General features: G+C 47.9%; 2 protein-coding genes and 1 long non-coding RNA gene across 6 annotated transcripts in view; 2 read left to right on the forward strand and 1 right to left on the reverse strand.

Moving 5' to 3' along the window:
* Nucleotides 1-3,033: 3,033 nt before the first annotated feature.
* FGF22 (fibroblast growth factor 22) lies at nucleotides 3,034-8,465 on the reverse strand. Its single transcript, XM_044453432.1, has 3 exons — nucleotides 8,246-8,465; nucleotides 5,774-5,877; nucleotides 3,034-3,248 (listed from the first exon to the last, which is right to left on the reverse strand). Exons 1-3 carry the CDS (start codon nucleotides 8,463-8,465, stop codon nucleotides 3,054-3,056), a joined length of 519 nt encoding a protein of 172 aa, XP_044309367.1. The 3' UTR covers nucleotides 3,034-3,053.
* A 4,877-nt stretch (nucleotides 8,466-13,342) lies between these two features.
* Nucleotides 13,343-14,893, forward strand: LOC123035369. Its single transcript, XR_006416922.1, has 3 exons — nucleotides 13,343-13,621; nucleotides 14,553-14,671; nucleotides 14,784-14,893. It is a non-coding gene; the product is annotated as an uncharacterized LOC123035369 (long non-coding RNA).
* Nucleotides 14,894-15,596: 703 nt separating this feature from the next.
* POLR2E (RNA polymerase II, I and III subunit E) overlaps nucleotides 15,597-19,832 on the forward strand; it is a 33,028-nt gene continuing 28,792 nt past the window's right edge. Inside the window, exon 1 of one of the 4 annotated variants that reach the window (XM_044453444.1) lies at nucleotides 15,597-15,729. In XM_044453444.1, coding sequence (XP_044309379.1) covers nucleotides 15,646-15,729 — 84 coding nt within the window. In that variant the 5' untranslated portion in view covers nucleotides 15,597-15,645. Of the gene's footprint in view, nucleotides 15,730-16,277; nucleotides 16,448-16,574; nucleotides 16,599-19,832 lie in introns of those variants that run through there. The other 3 variants (XM_044453445.1, XM_044453443.1, XM_044453446.1) reach the window with 3 other exon arrangements.

The raw sequence follows: 19,832 nt of genomic DNA on the forward strand, positions 1-19,832 counted from the left end.
AAATGGCTCAAGGAGGATGCCCAAGCTATGAGCTTGTCCCTTCAAGGGGAGCACGGTGCCCTCCAGAACTGAAAAACCTCCACCTGGGCTAAGGAGCCTCCCACTCCCAGCATGCTGTAGCTTGAAGGACTTGCTGCCTGAATGAGGTCCTTGGAGAGACATTTCATCTGTTTGGAACGGGGACAGAAATGCCCCAAAGTCAGGAAAGCACCAAAAGTTGGTTGGAGGAAGGAGGCTCAGGATCTCGGGGCTGGATTTGTGCCTCAGGCCTGGAGTTCAGCACCCCAGCTTCTTCCTTGCTTGGCTCAAGTGGCTCAGAGGGAGCAGTGGAGTTTGGTTTTAAAAACAAAACGCTATTTGCATTCAAAACAAACTGTTCCCAAGAAATACTCTTGGTGTACTTACTTCGGTTGCACTGTAGTCAGCAGGGGGCACCAAACACCCACCCCTCCCAACTCCTATGCCACTCCCGCCAGTGCTGGGGTACTCCAGAGCCGGGGTACTCATCCTGTCTAGGTCAGCAGCAGGTTGGGGATTCTGGGGGGTGCCATGGATGCTCTCACAAAGCCACGGGGGGGGGGGGGGGGGGGTCCTCTTTTCAGAAATGCAGCTGTTGCAGCAGGAATGGTTGGCTCCTTCCCGGAGGGCAGCTGGGGCCCGTTTCAACAAGACAAATGGAGGGCCCAAGCATTTCCCCCATTATAAAACAAATTTGTTTTTAAAAGGGAAATGAAGAAGGCCACAATTCCGGTGGGCAGTCAAGGCAGCACTTTGTCTGGCAGCAGCCTGACTTAAACAGGCTTTTGGTCCAATCCGGGAGGGTTGCTCTAAAAAAAGCTTAAAAACCTGTCGGGGCAGCTGCTGCCTTGACTGCCCTCCAGAATTGCGCCCTTTTTCATTTCCCCTTTAAAAACAAATTCATTTTAGTCATGGTTTAGTTTGCAGGGATTTTTACTGTGTGTTTAGAAATGTCGTCACTGTCTGGAAAAGCTTAGAACCCTCCCCACGGCGGGTAGATATAATCGCGAAACTGCAGGAGGCGCAGCTGAGCATCTCGTGTCCCGAAGGCTGCTTCATCCACTCTGGAGCAGGGATTTGTCTTGCAGGTAGGTGGTTTTCGACTCCAGAGCAAATGCTGTTAGTACCCACCCTTTCGGTACTCCTGTTGTACTTCGCCCTCGTAAAGCATGCAAATCACACTTCTGCACACCACCCAAGCAGTTTCGTGGCTTGCAATTGTTTCTGTATTCCCCGCCGGTCATAAAACACTCATCTCCCAGAAGGTAAACTGCCGTGACTATAAGTAAAGGATCTTTGGGTAAATCCAAACAAGGGTGAGATTGAACTCCAGTGGCAGGCCATGGGCCAGTTGCTCGTTCAGGTGCTTCTGAATGTAAAACGGTAGAGGGGCAAATTCTGTCATTTGGGGCAATTAATGCCGCCGTAGCCCATTGGTTTTGCAAAAGGGGAATACGTAGCTTCCGAGCTTTTTCTGGAATAGAATACGGAATCGTGCGCCACGGGTGGAAGTGGCAAGGATGAGGGCTGCCCATCGCATCGGCGCCTCTGCCGGGCCTCAGTCTGTTCCTTCTGCGTTCCGATTTAACTGGAGAACGATTCGTGAAGCACCTGCCCAACTTCCACGCGGTGTTGGGCAGAGTCCCTTCCTGTTCTGTTCAGTTTATCCAGAGGGAGCATTCAAGGCCTTTATGGCATAAAACGGTGTGGGTCAGTATCCATTTAAACACACCGCACCAAATGGCGCATTCTTGATGTTGCAACATCCTGGCAGCCTTTGACTCCTGCGAGCAAGGCGGGAGAAGGTGCGTGTCTTCTGACAGTGCTGGCGTGAAGGTTGCCAAGATAATGCATGCAAAAAGCCATCTGAGCATGCCATAGGAGGGCAGGAAGCTGCTTGATTATGCAGCTGTTCCTCATGTTTTGAAATATTATGGGTTGGGGAAACTGGGGCAGCTGGGAAATGAGTCACTGGGTCAGGCCTTCATCAACCTCCCAAGCCACTGTGGCCGGCTGGGTGCGTTTCTGACCCACATAAAAAACCAGGCCCCTTTACCTTTGCCTGAAGTGCTACTTGGAGGCTGTTTCCGTGTGGAGATCTCCGGTGTGGTGTCTCTGGGCACTGGCTTGCCTGCAATCATCCTTTGTGACTCCACCGGGTTTCTTCCCTGCTTTTGCGTAATGTTTCTTTTTGTTCCTTGGCTTGCCGCGAGAGAACAAGTTGCTCTACACTGCCATTTTTATTTGGATTCTCGAGAAGGGGGCTCTTGTAAGCACTGGATGAAATAGTAAGACTGGGATTGGATGCCACATGCAGCAGACAAGGAAACACACTGTCTGCTGGGCACTTCCTAGCAGCCTCAATTTTTAGGAGCACGGTGGAGGCACTGAAAAAGGACGCGTGAGGGCAGAGTTAGGTTTGCCACTTACACCAGGAAGCTCTTTAGTTACTCCCAGTAACCCAGGATGAAAGCAGTCCGTCAGTTCAGATGTCCTGGCAATCAGCCCCGAACAACCCAAACAAGAAGTTGCAGCTTCTCGGGGTGGGTGGCTCATTCAAGAAAAAATACAGTACTGCTCAGTTCAGACGTCAGAGCAACCCATGGGAGGGGATCAGCCAGTGTCGGTTGTCTTGTGTGAAGTAGGCAACACCTCTGAGCCTTGTGTGTGGCCTAGAGGGGTTTATCAATATGGAAAGTGCAGCACTGAATTCTTGTTCTGCTTTGAAGCGCTCCCAGCAACCAGGGGGGAAAGTTGAGGAAGGGTTGGGCACCTCGGAAGAGGTCTGCGGAAGAACCGGTGCCCACGGGCATTGCCTATTTCTGCCTCCGTCCTGATGGTCGACTTAGGAGGCCATCAACAGGCTCAGGTGGAACATGATCAAGGAGGGCACCTCGTGGTCTTTATTCCTTCGAATCACAGCATGCTTTTTCTATCTGTCTTTTTCTTTCTTTTTTTACAAAAATAATAAATAACCCAAAGCTTATAAATATATTATGGCAGAAAACAGTCCAGCGTGGGAGGGAGTCCCTTGCTCAAGTGACAAGCAGGGGCAGGAAATGCGTAGAAAGGTGTTGGCGTCGTGTCTTGGTCCCTTGCCGGGGAGCGCCCCGGCCGTCCAGCGAGAGGAACATGGGGCGGCCCTGGTGGTGCCAGTGCAATGAGGCATACGTGTTGTAGCCATTTTCTTCGATGCGTTCCTTGAATTTGCAGTTCGGGCTGTAGGATTTCTGTAAGGGAAGGGACAGGGGTGGAGGGAGCTTTACTGATGGGGTTCCTCAACAGAGGCTGAAAAGTGGAGAGTCACAAGAGCAGAACCGAACCCTGGTGGAAAGATCCTGGGCCACACCTTTCTGGTTGAAGTCACCAGCACCAGCCCCCAGCACCTGGGGGACCCTCCCCTGAGTCCGATCCCCAGGTGAATCCCAATCCTCACAGCTGCAAATTGCAGCTTGGAGACCCCAGTACAATGTTTCTCTCGCACACAAACGTTGGCCTCCCCAAAATTCCCCTGGGGTCGGCGAGAAAGGAGAGGGCTACTAGCTGAACCTCAAGCTCAGCAACTTCGGTGCTGCCTTTAACCTGTCCTGGAGGGGCATAACCATATGTATGGTCAGGATCAGGGCCCTACCCGTGTTCCATGAAGGATCAACAGCTGAAACAAAATTTTCCTGGGAAGCATCACTGCTTTCCTCTGCATTTTACAACTCCCAGCATCCAAAATTAGGTAGGTGATTGTGTGTGTGTGTGGGGGGCGGGGTTGGAAGAGGGGGAGGAGGAGGAGGAGGTGGGTGTCCTTAGGGGGTGCCACCTGGAGAAGTTTGCCTGGAGCCAACAGGTTCAGAAAAATCCCACTTTATTGCTCTCAAAGTATGCAGTGTGATTTGTTCAGGTTTCTAACTTTCTCTGCAGAGCCCCAAACTAGATGGATTTCTTTCCTCACTCACTGGATTAACTGTTTTCTATGGAGTTCTTGTTGCAGGAAGTGTTTTGTGTGATTTGTGTCTTCACAGGGGTGGCCTAGAAATCCGTGGATTTAATACATCCTGCCTTTGAATTCTTGCTGATTGCTTCATTGCAGGAGGTAAATTAGGCCCTCTGATTGGCTACTTGTTATTGCCTACCTCAAAGGGAGGTTGTTAAGGGGAGAAAATGTAAAAAGCTTGCAGATGCTATCTTGACCTTGTTGAAGAAAGAGTGTAATTTTGTGCCTGGCTGGCCGTCTTTAGTACAAATTGCCCTCCATTCTAAAAGGTTGAAGTATTTTTTTCTATGGCCCTTTTTCCCCTTGCACTTCGGAGCCTAACGCTAAACCAGGCAGGTATAATCGGACCTGCCCTTTTGCCTTCAGCCATGCCCAATGCTGGAATGTGGCTCCAACAAGATCCAAATTCAGTCACTGGGCTTAAAGAAACGCCACTGCTTGTGCTAGGCGCTGTAAAGAGAAGGAAAATATTTGTGATAAAATCGGTGTTGATGGCAACCCTTGAGACTCGGGGACTGGCACGGGAGAAGAAGGCTGCTTTCCCTTCTGTGGATTTCTCCCCATAATTTGGGGGTTCCAAATTAATTGGTGAAACTGCTCACTTGGGAGATTTTTCTCCAGCTTTCCTTCTGCATTCTGCATGGATTAGGGGGCAGTATTGTTTCTGTTCTTTCTGTTAGTTTATTAGCAGTGCACCAGGTATACCAAAATGCCCTGCAAGGAAACCCTTCCTGATGGGAGGTTGCTTTTTGTGTGGCGCATTACCAGAATCTCACATGCGTCAGGAAATCAGCATCTAAAGCATTCTCACGTGACCCTGTTTACATTGCTTTTTTTCGATTATCTGCGTGTTACAAAGACAGCTGGAAGGAAGATGCATATAGGACTGTAGGAATGGAAAGCGGAAGTGTGCTTTTTGGTGTCTGCAGGAAGTGAAGGCAGTATAAGAAAGCTTTATTATGGAGCCTACGAACAGGATGGGAAAGGGCAAGGAGATTGGGTTTGCATAGTGGCCCCCTAGAATTTTAAAGTGAGGAGGGTCTATGGAGGTAATCTAGTCCACCCCTCCTGTCTAGTGCAGGGATCTTATGAAACAGAAACACAGTAAGTCAGAAAGGGCCTCCCAGGCCATCTAGCCTGACCCATGGCTTCAGCCGCCTCCACTCATGACATGCCCACCATGTGCATGTCCAGCCTATCCTTGAACACCCTCACCGTTGGGGCCTCAAACACCTCCCGTTGGGGTCCTGACTCAGGCAGTGCTTCCTGGCATCCAAATGGAACCTGGGTTCCCTGACCTTGGCTCCGTTGGAGCACATCCTGCCTTCCTCTGCAGGGGAGAACAGGTCTCTGCCCACCTCCGTGTGACACCCCCTCACACACCTGTATGTCACCAACAGATCCCCTCTGAGTCTCCTCCAGGCTGAAGAGGCCCAGTTCCCTCAGTCTCGCCTCATACGGCTTCCCCTGCAAACCGGCCACCAGCCTTGTGGCCCTTCGCTGCACCGATTCCCATGAACGAGCATTTCATGGATTCCCTGTTCAGCCTCCACCAAAACATTCAGCAAGGTGGTCTACCATCTCCCGTGGCATTCTGGCCCAATCATCTCATGACGCTAGGCATTTTCCCCCATGAGTAACCAAAAAAATCTGCATTCTTAGGCCACAGGGCTAAGGAAACCAAACAGGTGCAGAGAGAACTTTCTCTGAGCCCCGCTCCTGCCAGTTGCCTTTTCTTTCGAAAACAAAGGGACAAAACTGTAAAGTTACCGTTCCGTAGACCCTCCCCTTTCGGTTCATTGCCACGTAGAAGCCGCTGTGGATGGACCGGATGGCCACGGTCCCTCTGTGCACGGAGCGAATGTCCACAACACCTGCAACACAGGAGAGAGAGAGAGGTTGAAACATGGGTAGCTCGCACAGACCAAGGACAGGAGAGGCCGGAGCAGCTGCTTCCCCCCAGATGTGTTGCCAGGCAGCTTCCAAAATGCCCTGTTTCTGTCAGGCGAACAATGGGTGCAAAGCTGGCTTGCTATCCTGGCTTGTTCCTAAGCTGGTGACCCCGGTTCTGATGAAACAGGAAACTGGTTTGATTGCTTGGCTATAAAAGGAGACTGTCTTTTCGAAGAAGGGAAGGAAACAGGTTTATTTCTTGCTTTTGATTGTGCCCGACCTGATCGAGCCCCACACTCTCGTCCAGGATGCCTGAAACTAAGTCCAGCACCTTGATCACGCCACCAGCAAACAGCCTGTCTCTTTCTCGCTCACGGATTGCATCCAGCCCCACATGTCTGGGGTTAGAGAGACAGTGCCTGCCAGGACTGGGGGATTCTCTCTTTTATCTCTTTTGCCCAACAGTGACAAGCACAGCCTTCTGCAGTGCTTAGCAAGGGAGAAACACACGAAAGCAACTCAGAGTTGAACAAGGAAGGCCAGAAGAGGTCAAAGCCAAGCTCTTTCTGCAAGAGAGGAAGCCTCTGGGCAGTCATTCCAGTCATTTAAAATGGGCTGGGAGCATTGCACAAAACTGGAAAACTATCGACTGTCCGTGCTCCGGGGTGGAAGTGCCGGGCTGGGCCACATTCTGTACCCCTGTTTGAGATGATCCCCGATATCCCTTCTAATTTGGCAATCAGTATCAACCCACAAACACTGCAGCAAAAGTATCCTTTTAGATGCTGCTATATCATAGGCAGTTGTGCTGGGAGAAAGTCCCAGACAAGGGCTGACCCCTTTTCTGTCCCCTTTTCTGCTGGTGGGCCCTGGTGGACTTTTCTGGCTGTGAGGCTATGCTCTGTCCAACTTTGGGTCTACCTCGTATCCTGGTGCCCTCTGCCAGTGTTAAATTTGTTGTGGCACGAAAAAGGGGCAAAGTTGCATGTGAAAAAGGGACATGTCTAGCAAGCAAACAGATGTGTGCCCCGGAAGTGTACTCGCTTGTAAACAAGTCAGTATTCTCCGCATGTGCCTTGTCTGGGTACACATTATTGCATGATAGTCCATGATACTAATGAGGGGCTAGCAATCAAAAACACATAAATGCTTGCAGATGGTTGGCAGATCTGTTAACATCGTCTTTCTTATGCCATTATTTTTCGTAGAGGCTGGATCCTAAGAAAGCCATGGGTTTGATGGCCACTGGGAATCCTACAAAATCTGATTTAAAGCACCAATCCTAACCTGAGATGCAAAGGAACTGGGTGAACGCAGCGGTGGAACCAGTAGCTTTAATTTAGATTAAACCTAGAGTTTCACTGCGATCTGTTTAAGCCTCAGATCCTGTTTTGTGTGATATTCTCTTCTCTAAAGGACAAAAAGCAGTGAGAATGACAAGAGGACCTCTGAGCTTATGCAAACGGCCTTGATTCACCATTGAGTAATCATTCACTGCTAGTCTCAGCAAATCTGGAAGTCTGCATCTTCCGCAGCATCTATATTCATGGAACTCTACTAAATTTTGCTGGTTTTCAGTGCAATTTTATGTGAGTTCACACAGAAAGTTCCACCAAGTCTGTATTTTTAGTAGACCTAGTGGTGAACACTAGTTTTTAGTTGTTTCTTGGGAAAATGTGGTGTCATTTTAAACCTAATCTTATAACATTTTTACGGTTCTATTTTTATATTGTATTTTATCATATTGGTACCGCATGCTGCCCAGAGCGCTTTGGCTATTGCATGTTATTACATAAATTAAATGACTTGAAAATAAATTCAATGGATTCGCTTCCCAGGTAAGTGAATACAAGACTGTAGCTTTAATCTACCCCTCAAAGTTTGCCATACCATAAGGTATGCTCTCTTCCTGTAATATTTGTATACTCATTTAATTTTTATTCCCCTCGATAGTCAAGGCTTTCTGGGAGGTTAACAAAAGTTAAAATTAAACAAATATTAAAAAGAGACACACATTCATTTTAAAGAATAAAACCATCATTGCAATCACTACAATTCAGCATAGAAGCACAGCAGTGATGCAGAATAAAACAGAATATGTAAAAACTAAGTTAAAAAGGTAAAGTACTGGGAAAATTAAGATCTTCTTGGCACTGAAAAGCATACAAGGCCGGTCTACCAGGCGCATCTCTTTGGGGAGGCACATTCCAAAAACATTCCGTGTTTCTGTTTTACCTGCATGACACAGAGTTCCAGAAACTTAGTTTCTGTTTCAACTACAACCAAAACATTGTTTTTTCTGGAGCGGTACCGAACCCCTGCTCCACACCAAAAATCGGTGAGACTTACTGTTTGTGTTCTCCCTCTGGTATGTCCCTTTTACTTTGCCGTTGTCGTCAATGCTTAGAAAGAAATGATTTGGCGAATACAGCCTCCTCCAGCGCACATCCCCCCGCAGATGTGGGTAGCTCCGGATGCTCCGGCCGCTCGCTGGCCGCCAAGACTGGCCACCTTCCTGCAGAGCTGTGTCTGGGTTCTCTTCAGCAGATACCGTGAGCAGGAAGAGCATCAAGCAGAACCACACAGGATAACTGATGAGTTGGTCCCACCAACCCATAACAGTCCAGACCACGTAACAGAAGAATTCGCCCTGCTCCCAGGTGGGCCAAGGTGAGCATGTGTCTTCAAAGGGGAAAGCAACGAGAATTTTGCAAGAGACCCAGTGTTCCGGGGGTGGTTTGGGACGAGCGAACTTCTATGCATCGTGTTGCAGTGGAAAATCTTTTAACAACATGGTTGAGGAAGTTTCGGATGGCTTACAGGAGCCTTGTAGGTCTTGCCCAGAGATCCCAGTGGAATGATCAGAACAGCACCTGATGTCCTTGAGATCTAGCCTCTTGCAGTGTCTTCTCAAATCCTCAGATTGAAGATTAGCTTTCTCTGGCTAGGCAGCTTCATGATCTCTTCAGTCGAACTAGTTGTGCTGGGGAGGGAGGGAAAGAGAGAAAACCAGCTTTGCATTAGCCTAGGCAACTGACCCAAGTGACAAGAGGGAGAAATGTAGCAGCTGTTAATGTTCTTCCTCCTGCCCTGGAGAAGCAGGGTTGGCTGCATCTTCATCCCAACCAATGGCTAGGGCCCAAAGGCGGGGCAAGATGTGGTTGAATTATATCTCATTCATAAGCCTCCTCTGAGCTGTCAGAGGTTTTGAGCCTTGCAAAGGTTTCCATGTCCACCGGTGACAAGCAACTTTGCAAAATGCCAGATGTTCAGGCCCGCTTGTTTTTATCAGGAAGCAGGGCAAGGGTTGCGTGTAACAATGACTGGTTTAGAAGAACTTGATTTAGGGAGTGGAAGAACATTTTAGTGAACTTTTAAGAAGAGGCTTCAGAAAAAGATCAACTGCTCAAGCACCCCTTTCCCCGGCATTGGGTGGCCAGAGTCCCACAAGCAGGGCCAGAAGGCCAGAAACCACTCCAGAGGTTGCTCCCCAGCCAGTGGTAGTCAGAGAGGTAGACTGCTCCTGACACTGGAGGTTCTGTTTCATAAGCACCATGCCTCACAGACCTCTCCTCCTCTTCCATGAATTTCCCTGACATCCTTCACGCACCCTCAAAGCCCAGTGGTCATCATCACGTCAAGTGGCCACGTATTCCAAGCGCAGTTTACACATTGTGTAATAGTATTTTCCACTATCCATCTTCAATCTACTACTGATGGATTTCATGCTAGTTTTCCTTCTGTGAGGCTTTCCCTAATCCATTTCTCCAAGCACTGCACAAAATTATCTTTCTACTGCAGCGCTCCAAATGCATTGGTGTACAACTCCCAACATACCCATGTTCCCCAGCTACTGGGCTATTTAGGTATGCTGCCTCTAACGTGGAGCTGCCTCTGAGCTGCCAGGGCTATGAGCCATGGAGAGCATCAGTTTGGGAAAAATGCCTTTATGCCACCCTCTTTATGCAGGTCAATCATGCTGCATAAAAACCCCCTCCCCTTTCTTTAAAAAAGAAAAAAGGTGGGATATGAATCTAACAAATAAAGAAAGAAAGCATGCCCTTCCTCATTTTAAACAAAAACAAGAAACAACTTCTCCCGCTTTGTCAGGGGGCAACCAACTGGGTATCTACATGGTAAGAAATGCTCATTTCATTCTTGTCAGTCTTTAAAATACACATTTCTATAACATGGACATGGAACCACTGATTGGTTCAAAATTGAGAAAGGAGTTCGGCAAGGCTGCATACTGTCTCCCTACCTATTTAACTCATATACAGAGCACATCATGAGAAAGGCAGGGCTAGATGAATCACCAGTTGGAATTAAGATTGCTGGGAGAAATATCAACAGCCTCAGATATGCAGATGATACCACTCTAATGGCATAAGGTGAAGAGGAACTAAATAGCCTCTTGATGCAGGTAAAAGAGGAGAGTGCAAAAGTTGGCTTGAAACTCAACATCAAGAAGACTAAGATCATGGCATCTGGTCCCATCACTTCCTGGCAAATAGATGGGGAAGAAATGGAGGTAGTGACAGATTTTATTTTCCTGGGCTCCAACATCACCGCAGACAGGGACTGCAGCCAAGAAATTAAAAGACGCTTGCTCGTGGGGAGGAAAGCTATGGCAAACCTAGACAGCATACTAAAAAGCAGAGACATCACACTGCCGACAAAAGTGCGTATAGTCAAGGCTGTGGTTTTCCCAGTTGCAAGGTGTGGCTGTGAAAGCTGGACCATAAGGAAGGCTGAGCGCCGAAGGATTGAGGCCTTTGGATTGTGGTGCTGGAGGAGACTCCTGCGAGTCCCTTGGACCGCAAGGCGATCAAACCAGTCAGTCCTAGAGATCAACCCTGACTGCTCTTTAGAAGGCCAGATCCTGAAGATGGAACTCAAATACTTTGGCCACCTAATGAGAAGGAAGGACTCCCTGGAGAAGACCCTGATGCTGGGAAGGAGTGAAGGCCAAAAAGAAGGGAATGGCAGAGGATGAGGTGGCTGGATGGGGTCACTGAAGCAGTCGGTGTGAGCTTAGGTGGGCTCTGGGGGATGGTGGGAGGACAGGAGAGCCTGGAGGAATGTTGTCCATGGGGTCACGATGGGTTGGACATGACTTCGTGACTAGCATAAGCATAAATTCTATAACAAAATGACATTTATCTCCCAGTAACATTTTAGCAGCCACGTGGTGGATTCAAAGCCAATTTGCTCATGGTGTCATCATGGTGCTTGTGATGTGAGTACATGTACAAACCTAACACATTTTCAGAGTGTCTTTTTAAAAATCTGGATTTGCAAGCAGGGCTTTTAAAAGGAATGTAGAAACACTTTTAAGCATGGAATGTGTGTGTGTGTGTGTGCGCGCGCGCATAGAGAGAACCAAAATCTTATTCTGTGCATTGCAGAACACCCTACCCAACAAGAATATTTGGGTCCAGGATCTAAAATTACTTAGTTTCTTACCTCCATGTTGCAGGCTGATTTAAGGGGATTTATAACTCACAACTGCCCTGCAGTGCTCTCCCCACACTGAAAGTCGAGACGGAGAGGGAATGGCTTATGGTACAGGGTCCATATCCCAAGCACAGTGACCCAAATCCCCAAATTCTCCCTCTTGTGGCTCTCTGCAAAGAAACTTAGGGATCCTGTTATGTATGGAATGAGGACATTCCAGTCTGCTGTTGTCATTTTAGGACCAAGCTGAACCCGTTTGCTCTCAGAATGGAGGCAGCGTCACCCGGGAAAATATCTCCCTTACTGTGTTTGCAAGCATTCCAGGGAGGAGGAAACCTTTCAACTAAATAGGTGATGGATGGTGGAGGACTTGACTCAGTTCTGTTCTTTTTATAGCTGCTTTTAGAGTGCTGGACATTACTTTTCAGCAGAGCTGCAGGACTCATTGACAAAACAGACCTTGTCATCAACCATGCAATTAAAAGGCTAAAAATGGCTGCAGCAACAACACTCTGTAGCCTTTTCCATGCCTCTGGACAGCTGGGGCAATTTAATTAGATGCCCCTATATTAAAGCTGGCACTACACTATATCATAGAATAGTAGAGTTGGAAGGGACGATGAAGGCCATCAAGTCCAGCCCCCTGCTGTTTCCGGACACCAGATTACGCCATCCCACTCGGGACTGTCCAGTTTCTCCTTGAATTTTTCTAGTGTGGGAGAGCCCCCACCTCCCCAGGCAGCTGGTTCCACTGCCATGTTGCTCTGACAGCGAGGAAGCTTTTCCTGACGTCCAGCCTGAATCTGGCTTGCTGCAGCTGGACTTTATTATTCCGTGTCTTTTATCAGTGAGAAGATACCTCGGCCTTCCTCTTTGTGATAGCCTTTGTAGGATTTATAGAGGGATATCATGACTCCTGTTGGTTTTTTCTTCTGAAGGCTGAACAGGAAGGACAAGTGCCAAGTTCTTTTAGTCTCTCCTCATAGGGCTTTCTTAGAATCATAGAATAGTACGGTTGAAAGGGGCCAAGAAGGCCATCAAGTCCAGCCCCCCACTGGTGCAGGACACCAAGTCACCATCCCACTCAGGTGGCTGCCCAGTTTCTTTTTGGATGTCTCCGGGGTGGGAGAGCCCCCACCTCTCCAGGCCTCACTCTCGTATTGCTCTGACAGTGAGGAAGCTTTTCCTGATGTCCAGCCTGAATCTGGGTTGTCGCAACTAATATATCACTATATAATATTGCATCTACCTCATTAAACTACCCCAACTGTTTCAAAGAGCACCAAGCCCAAAAAGTATTTTAAAAACATGTTTCAATGTCTTGGTTTTCAGGTCTGGGCACATTTCTCTTGGAAAATATACTCTCCTCTCTCTCAGTCTTAAAAGGGTTTGAGGCTGTAAACCATGGTGTGAAGCTGGCTTGGTATCCTGGCTTGTTGCAAAGTTGGTGACCCCGGTTTTGATGGAATGGGAAACTAGTTTGATTGCTTTGCTATAAAAGTGAGAGGACCTTTCCATAGAAGAGAGGAATGAGCGTTACTTTTGTGTGAGAAGGAGGGCTTTTCTGGCTTTGATAGCATCCAACTTGAACCAGACTCCCCTGAAACTACGTTCAGCAGTTGCTTGCTCAGCAAGCAAATGCAGTCTGTCCCTTTCTTGCTCATGGGTCGCTTCCAGCCTCACTTGTCTGGAGTTAGCGGGACGACGCCTCCCAGGTCTAGGGCAATCTCTCTCTTAATCTCCTTTCCCCATCAGTGCCTGCATTCTGGAACTACAGTCCTTAGAAAGCGAGAAGCACATGACACTTAGAAAGATTTGATCATATAACAAGGAGGGCCAGGAAGGGTCTATATTTTGTGTTGTGTGGTATTTTGTATTTATTTAAATTGCTTTTTTAGCTTTCCCCATTTGCCATAAGATTCCTTGGGCAGATTATAAATAAAAATATACCATAAGATAAAGTAACAGGTATGCAATCAAACATGAATATAACAGTCTTAAAACCTGACAACTTAACATCTGACATTCTTTCAGCAGAAGACAGACAGTTTTCAAATTGGCGTGAAGGGCTTTGGACAAAACAGGAAAACCATCAAATGGTCTGTGGGGAAGTGAGCACTGGGAAAGACTGAAGGGCTGCACTGGATTGCCAGGTGGGCTGCATCCTGCACCCCTGTTCAGGATGATCTCCCATATCCCGATTTTGCAATCAGAGGAGGCAACAACAGTTTCTGAGCATGACGACACGCCTGGCAAAGGCACACAAGGGTGATTTCAGCTTCTATTTTGGGGCTTCCTCATTTATTTCACTTGCAAGCAACCTCGTCCTCGTTGTCCTAGTCTTGCATAACCTGTTGGCTCCCCGTGTTGCAAGACCAGGCCTGCATTGCTCCACAGCAAGGAATGACTCTTTCCGGGATCGTGGTGACCTTTTCACTAAGACATCCCCTGCACAGCAGAGCCCTTGCTTTTCAAGGAAGGGGCCGCGACACTGAGATGGTTTGGACCTTGCGTGGTCCTTCTGGTGGAGTTGGGCCTCATGGATGGCTGTGCCTGTTTGCTCCTTGCATTTTCAGTCTATTTCCAACATTGTTCCTAGCAGTTCCTGGGAGGGAGAGGTACCTGCCCAGGTAAAAACAGGGATTGGCACCATTTGGCCAGCTCATTTTCAGCTGTCCGTGTAAAAGCCCGGCTTTGCAAACAGGAAGTACTCTGCAATTCCTCTGCATAATATTTGAAATGCGCAATGGCAAACAGTCTGGGAGGTGGCCAGCAGGGCTGTTCCTCTTGCAAAGCCTTCTTTCCACCCCCTGAATGCCTTTTTATTATGTATATGTTTGTTTATTAGATTTATATCCCACTTTTTTCCTACGAACGCCAAGCGGCTTTCATCCTCCTCCTCCTGCTCTGTATCTTTGCAACAACAACCCTGTGAGGTAGGCTGGGCTGGGAGTCTGCAAGTGGCCCTAAGTCAGCCAGTGAGCTCCATGGCTGAGTAGGACTCGAACCCAGAGCACCTGAGTGGGTCTTGAACACTTCCCCACACTGACTCTCTTTTCTGCTTTTGGCCCACTTGCTCCTATGGCAGAGTAGCTTGCCCAAATCAGGACGCTTGTTTTAGCCAAGCAGGGCCACTATGACAAGTTGCTGTGTTCATTTTAATATGTTTCATATATAATTATTAAATAACATTTTACAGATCTTGAGCCTTCAATAGTGTTCCGGGCATCCTTGTCTTTGGAATTTTGTTCCCATCTCATCTGAGTTTTCATTGTCCTCGTCTTGCATGCGTGTAAAATCCAGCACCTGAGAAAACAGGTATGATTTGGCAAGGGTTTGGACAAGATGGCGGCACCCTTGGGCCCCATCCTCTAGTGGTGCATCCCACCTGCTTGCCAGTGGAACTCAGGCTGGCTGTCTTCCTCCTTAGGCCCAATTTGCTTCCTTGGCACTGCCGTTTCCTGGGCCAGAGCAAGAAGCGGTGAGCCTTCGTAAGTGTCCAATTATGTTTACCCTTGGTCCTGGGTACCATACCATGCATCTGGGGTTGATGGATTGTGCCCACCTGCATTGGCACCGGAGCAGGTGTGCTGCCTGGCCCAAACTGCCCTTGGGAGACCTCCATCTTCCATTAGGCTAGTCCAGGGCAGGACTATAAAGAACAAAAGCCCTGGGAAGAGCTGAGCCCCAGGCTGGAGGTGGCCCATCTGAGCCAGACCAAGCCAGGGGGGTGTGTGATGTGCAGACATTTAAATTACATGAATTGCTTCCCTATTTGCATCCATCTATGCAAATAGACATGTTTATTTTTATTTTGCAAACCTCTGCCCTGTGTTCTGGAGGAAGTGATGCATTTCCTCCCTTTGGGTAAGCACCCTATTTTGCACCCAGTGCAAAATATCTGGCAGTCACCCTGTTTTGCATCTGCTCTGAAAATGCTGCGGCTGCAAAAACTGATGCTAAAAAAATGCTCTTTCGGATGTCCCTAGTTTTTGTTTTTGACAAGTCACCTCTTCTATTTAGTAGATTTATTTAGTAGATCTAGGGACCTTCCGTCGCTATAGTGATATTCAGAAACCCGGAAAGGTAGGCGCAGGCGCTGTGAAGGAGTGGAGGGGGGGGGCTATCACGCATGCGCAGAACTTAACACGGTGTATGCGAGCGGCCTTCTGTTTGCCTCGTATAGGGGAACGTGTCACTTGCTGCGCATGCGTCCCTGCAGGCAACCAAAAAAAAAAAAACTCCGTGTCGGCGCGCGCGTATGACGTCATCACCGAAGGCGCCTGAGCTGCATGTGCGGCGCGGAGTCGGAGGCCATCATGGACGATGAGGAGGAAACTTACCGGCTCTGGAAGATCCGGAAGACCATCATGCAGGTTGGGGAGAAGGGCGTCCCGGGGAAGCGAAGGGCAACGGGGATCGTGGTGGGTGTGGGGCGGGGCGGGGCGGCTTCTGGGGCGCTTTCTCTACGCCGTCTGGAGGCCTGCCATGCAGGGTTGTTGTGCGCCGCATTTCAGAAGACTTTCTGAGCCTTTTTTCCTCTCCGTGTTGTGACGGGATGGACCGTTTCCAGCCGTGTTGCGCCCTCCCCTTTCTCTTTCAGGCAGCCTAGGATATGAAGGCCTGGAAAATATCCTGTGTATTATTAAGCTCTCCCTTCCGTTCTCTTGAATGGGTCGATAAAAATGTGTATATAATTGTTGTATTTACTGTATTTTTATAGGGATCGAGGGGATAAAAAAGGGAAAAATTGAGGGGAGTTTCTCTGAAGGTTTCTGGGGGAATTTTGCAGCATGGGAAAAAATGGGAAGAAAATGATTATTAGATTTATATATTGTCTTTTTTTCTTCTCAGAGTGGCTTACATCATTCTTCGGCTGCTGCTCGCAATCTTATCCCAACAACAACCCTGTGAGGCAGGCTGCGATCTGCTCAAAGACACCCACTTGGCTCCATGGCTAACAGCAGATTCAAACCCAGCTTGCCTGAGTCCCTCTCTGCACTTGTAACACCAACACCACCATGTCTTTCAAGATACCGTTTTCTGAATCTGCATGGAGGTTTTGCGTGGGGCCTTTCACATCTGCACTCATGGGTGAGAGTCATGCTGTAGCCGTGTGAATGTTAGCCCTGTAGCTCACTGGGAGACTGAGCCAATCAGGGGCTTTCACCCTGACCTACCTCACAGTTGTTGGTGGGAAAAGAGGTGGAATATACATGCTGCGAAAAAATTCCTCTTGTAAGCCGTAAGTTTAATAGTTATGCTAATTACAAACAAAATCAATTTGATGGTTGTTTGGGAGAAAGATTGTCACTTTAAAATGAAAGGTTGTAACCACATTGCCCTATTACGTACTTAATATCACAGTGACACAGTGGCCTAATCTGAATGTCGTGACGAGTCACTTGTTATGTGCCCAACCATCACCTTTGTGCCCTCTCCTTTTCCGGCATGATTTATTTATTATTATTTATTTATTAAAACATTTTTATGCCGCCCCATTCGCCGAAGCCTCGGGGCGGCTTACAAACAATGATTGCAATGATCGGGGCGGCTTACAAACAATGATTGCAAGGAGGAGTCCGGAAGGTTTTCTCTGTAATCTGAAATTGCCGCATGGCATTTGAACTGTGGTTAATCTTCGCTCTACTTGGCTGAAGCCAGCCAGCCTCAAGCTGTACTGTATGATGCTAGCTTGTTTCCACTAACCAAAATGAAGGCTACACTTTGCCTGCATTCTGAGTGCTTGAACTCAGCTTAGTCCTAACTGAAAAGCAAAAGCTTCCAAATGCGTTTTATCCATGCCTGAAGAGGGGATTGGGAGCAGTTTTGTTTGTGTAACAGTAATCTATATCTGATTGTGCCTGAATAAGGCCAGTATTGCTTGGATACATCTATGAGAGAAATCCGGTTGGGCAAGATCCAGTAAGCCTGGCACCGTTTCCTAGTGTTCCTAGCAAAGCTGCGTTCATAAACAAAATGCAGATCGCACGTTAGAAGTATGTTGGCAGCCCTCCCATTCTGGATCTTTCTGGTACTTGAAGAATGCTGTTTTGCAGGCTTATTTGCAAGTTTTTATTCAAAGGGCAATCCTTGAATGGTGAACAGTAAAGGAGAAACTGGTTACAACACCACCACCACCCCCGCAGAAAAAATCAGGTCAAGTTATGGAAGCTCCATTCTTGGTTAATTGTTATCAGTTTATACAATCATAGAATAGAAGATTTGGAAGGGGCCATGAAGGCCATTGAGTCCAACCCCCTGCTGTTGCCAGGCACCAGTTCACACCACCCCACTCAGGTGGCTGCCCAGTTTCACCTTGAATGTCTCTAGTGTGGGAGAGCCCCCCACCTCTCCAGGCAGCTGCTTCCACTGCCATATTGGTCTGACCATGAGGAAGCTTTTCCTGATGTCCAGCCTGAATCTGGGTTGCCGCAGCTTGAATTGATTATTCCATGTTCCATGTCTGGCATTAGCAAGAAGAGATCTTGACCTTCCTCTTTGTGACAGTCATTGAGGTACTTCTAGAGGGATATCATGTCCCCCCTCAGCCTTCTCTTCTCAAGGCTGAACATGCCCAGTTCCCTCAGTTTCTCCTCACAGGGCAGTGTTTCCAAACCTGGATCATTTTTGTTGCCCTCCGCTGGACCCTTTCTAATTGACCTGCCTCTTTCTTAAGTCTTGGTGCCCAGAACTGGACACAGTATTCCAGGTGAGGTCTGACTAGCGAGGAGTATTGGGGAACTACTGCATCTCGTGATCTGGAAGTAATACTTCCGTTAATGCATCCCAAAATAGCACTTGCCCTTTTGGCAGCTGCATCACATTGTCGGCTCATGTTTAGCCTGTTGTCCACAATGACTCCGAGATCTTTTTCTTGTTCAGTTCTATTGAACCACGTCTTCCCTATCTTGTACTGATGCCTTTGTTTTCTTTCTCCTAAGTGGAGGACTTGGCACTTGTCCTTGTTGAATTTCATTCTGTTGCTTTCAGCCCAGTGTTCAAGTTTATCAGGGTCGCCCTGGATCTTCATTCTGTCTTGTACTTCTTCATCTAAATCATTAATACAGATGTTGAAGAGCACTGGGCCCAGGACTGAACCCTGTGGCATCCCACTGGTTACCTCCATCCAATTTGAGAAGGTGTCATTGATTGAAGGTGTCTTTATGTCCAATTTAGCAGCCAATTTTGAATCCACCTAATAGTTTTTCCATCTAGTCCAGTTCTTGCTAATTTGCTTATGAGAATGGATTGTGGCAATGTTGAAAGCTTTGCTAAAGTCTAGGTCAGTGGTGGTGAACCTATGGCATGTGCGCCACAGCAGGCATGCAGAGCCCTCTCTGTCGGCACGCGAGCCAAGCCACCCCAGCATCTCCCCAGCAGCCGAGCATCGGATAACAGCGCACATAGCGGCCCTGCGCATGCTCAAAAAGGAGTAACGGCGCCAGGTGATGACATCATGAGCCGTGACTCATTAGCCGTGATTCATTTGAACTATCACATGGCTGGTCAGTGTGCTACCAAGGATTTGCTTCGACTGGCTCTAAGTAGATTTTTCTAAACTAAAACCTCAGTATTCAGTTTTTATTGCAGTGTTGGCACTTTGCAATAAATAAGTTGGATTTTGGGTTGCAGTTTGGACAATCGGTCTCTAAAAGGTTCGCCATCACTGGTCTAGGTAGATTATGTCCACAGTGTTCCCTTTGTCCATTTGGGAAGTTACCCAGTCAAAGAATGCGATCAAATTAGTCTGACAGGATTTCTTGTTGATAAGCCCATGCTGGCTTCTATTCATCACTGCATTTCCTTCAAGATGCTTGCAGATGGATTTTAATAATTTGCTCCAGAATTTTTCCAGGGATTGATGTCAGACTAACTGGTCTGTAGTTCCCAGCTTCATCTTTTTTTCCCCTTTTTGAAGACTGGGACAACATGAGCCCTTCCCCAGTGGTCTGGCGCTTCTCCTGTTTTCCAGGATTGATCAAAGATAATTGCCAGTGGTTCTGAGAGTCCCTCCGCTAGCTCTTGTATGACTCTGGCCTGGAGGTGATCGGGCTTTGAACGTGCTTCTTCCACCCAGGTCTTCCTTGACCATTTGTCTGTCAATCTTGGGCTGCCATCTCTCGTTTCCAGTTGTACTTCCTCTTGATTGCAGATCTCCTTGTGGGAGTAGATGGAAGCGAAGGAGGGATTGAGTGCCTCTGCCTTCTCTGTTTTCCCTCTGCCACTCAGTTGAAGTAGCTGCTCACCCTTGGCTCCCTCTCATGTCTTTCGTTCTGGATGTATCTGAAGAAGGCCTTCTCGTTGTGCTTAGCAGTTCACAGTTCATCTCCTGCTTAGCCTTCTGGACTCAATTCCTGCAATTCCCTGCTATTTGCAAGAAATTCTTCTTTCGTGGCCTGGCCCTGCTTCAACTTCCTGTACATGTTCCGTCCTTTCTTTCTTTCTTTCTTTCTTTCTTTCTTTCTTTCTTTCTTTC

Source organism: Varanus komodoensis, unplaced genomic scaffold, assembly GCF_004798865.1.
Source record: "Varanus komodoensis strain SLA01 unplaced genomic scaffold, ASM479886v1 scaffold79, whole genome shotgun sequence".
Lineage (NCBI taxonomy): Eukaryota > Metazoa > Chordata > Lepidosauria > Squamata > Varanidae > Varanus > Varanus komodoensis.

Bases quoted from the DNA above. Each gene is read 5' to 3' on its own strand.
- FGF22 (XM_044453432.1), bottom strand. From the start codon at position 8,465: ATGCTCTTCCTGCTCACGGTATCTGCTGAAGAGAACCCAGACACAGCT. The intron at 5,878-8,245 runs GTAAGTCTCACC...CCTGTGTTGCAG, and splicing joins CCAGAGGGAGAACACAAACA to GTGTTGTGGACATTCGCTCC. The intron at 3,249-5,773 runs GTAACTTTACAG...CTTCCCTTACAG, and splicing joins AGGGGAGGGTCTACGGAACG to AAATCCTACAGCCCGAACTG.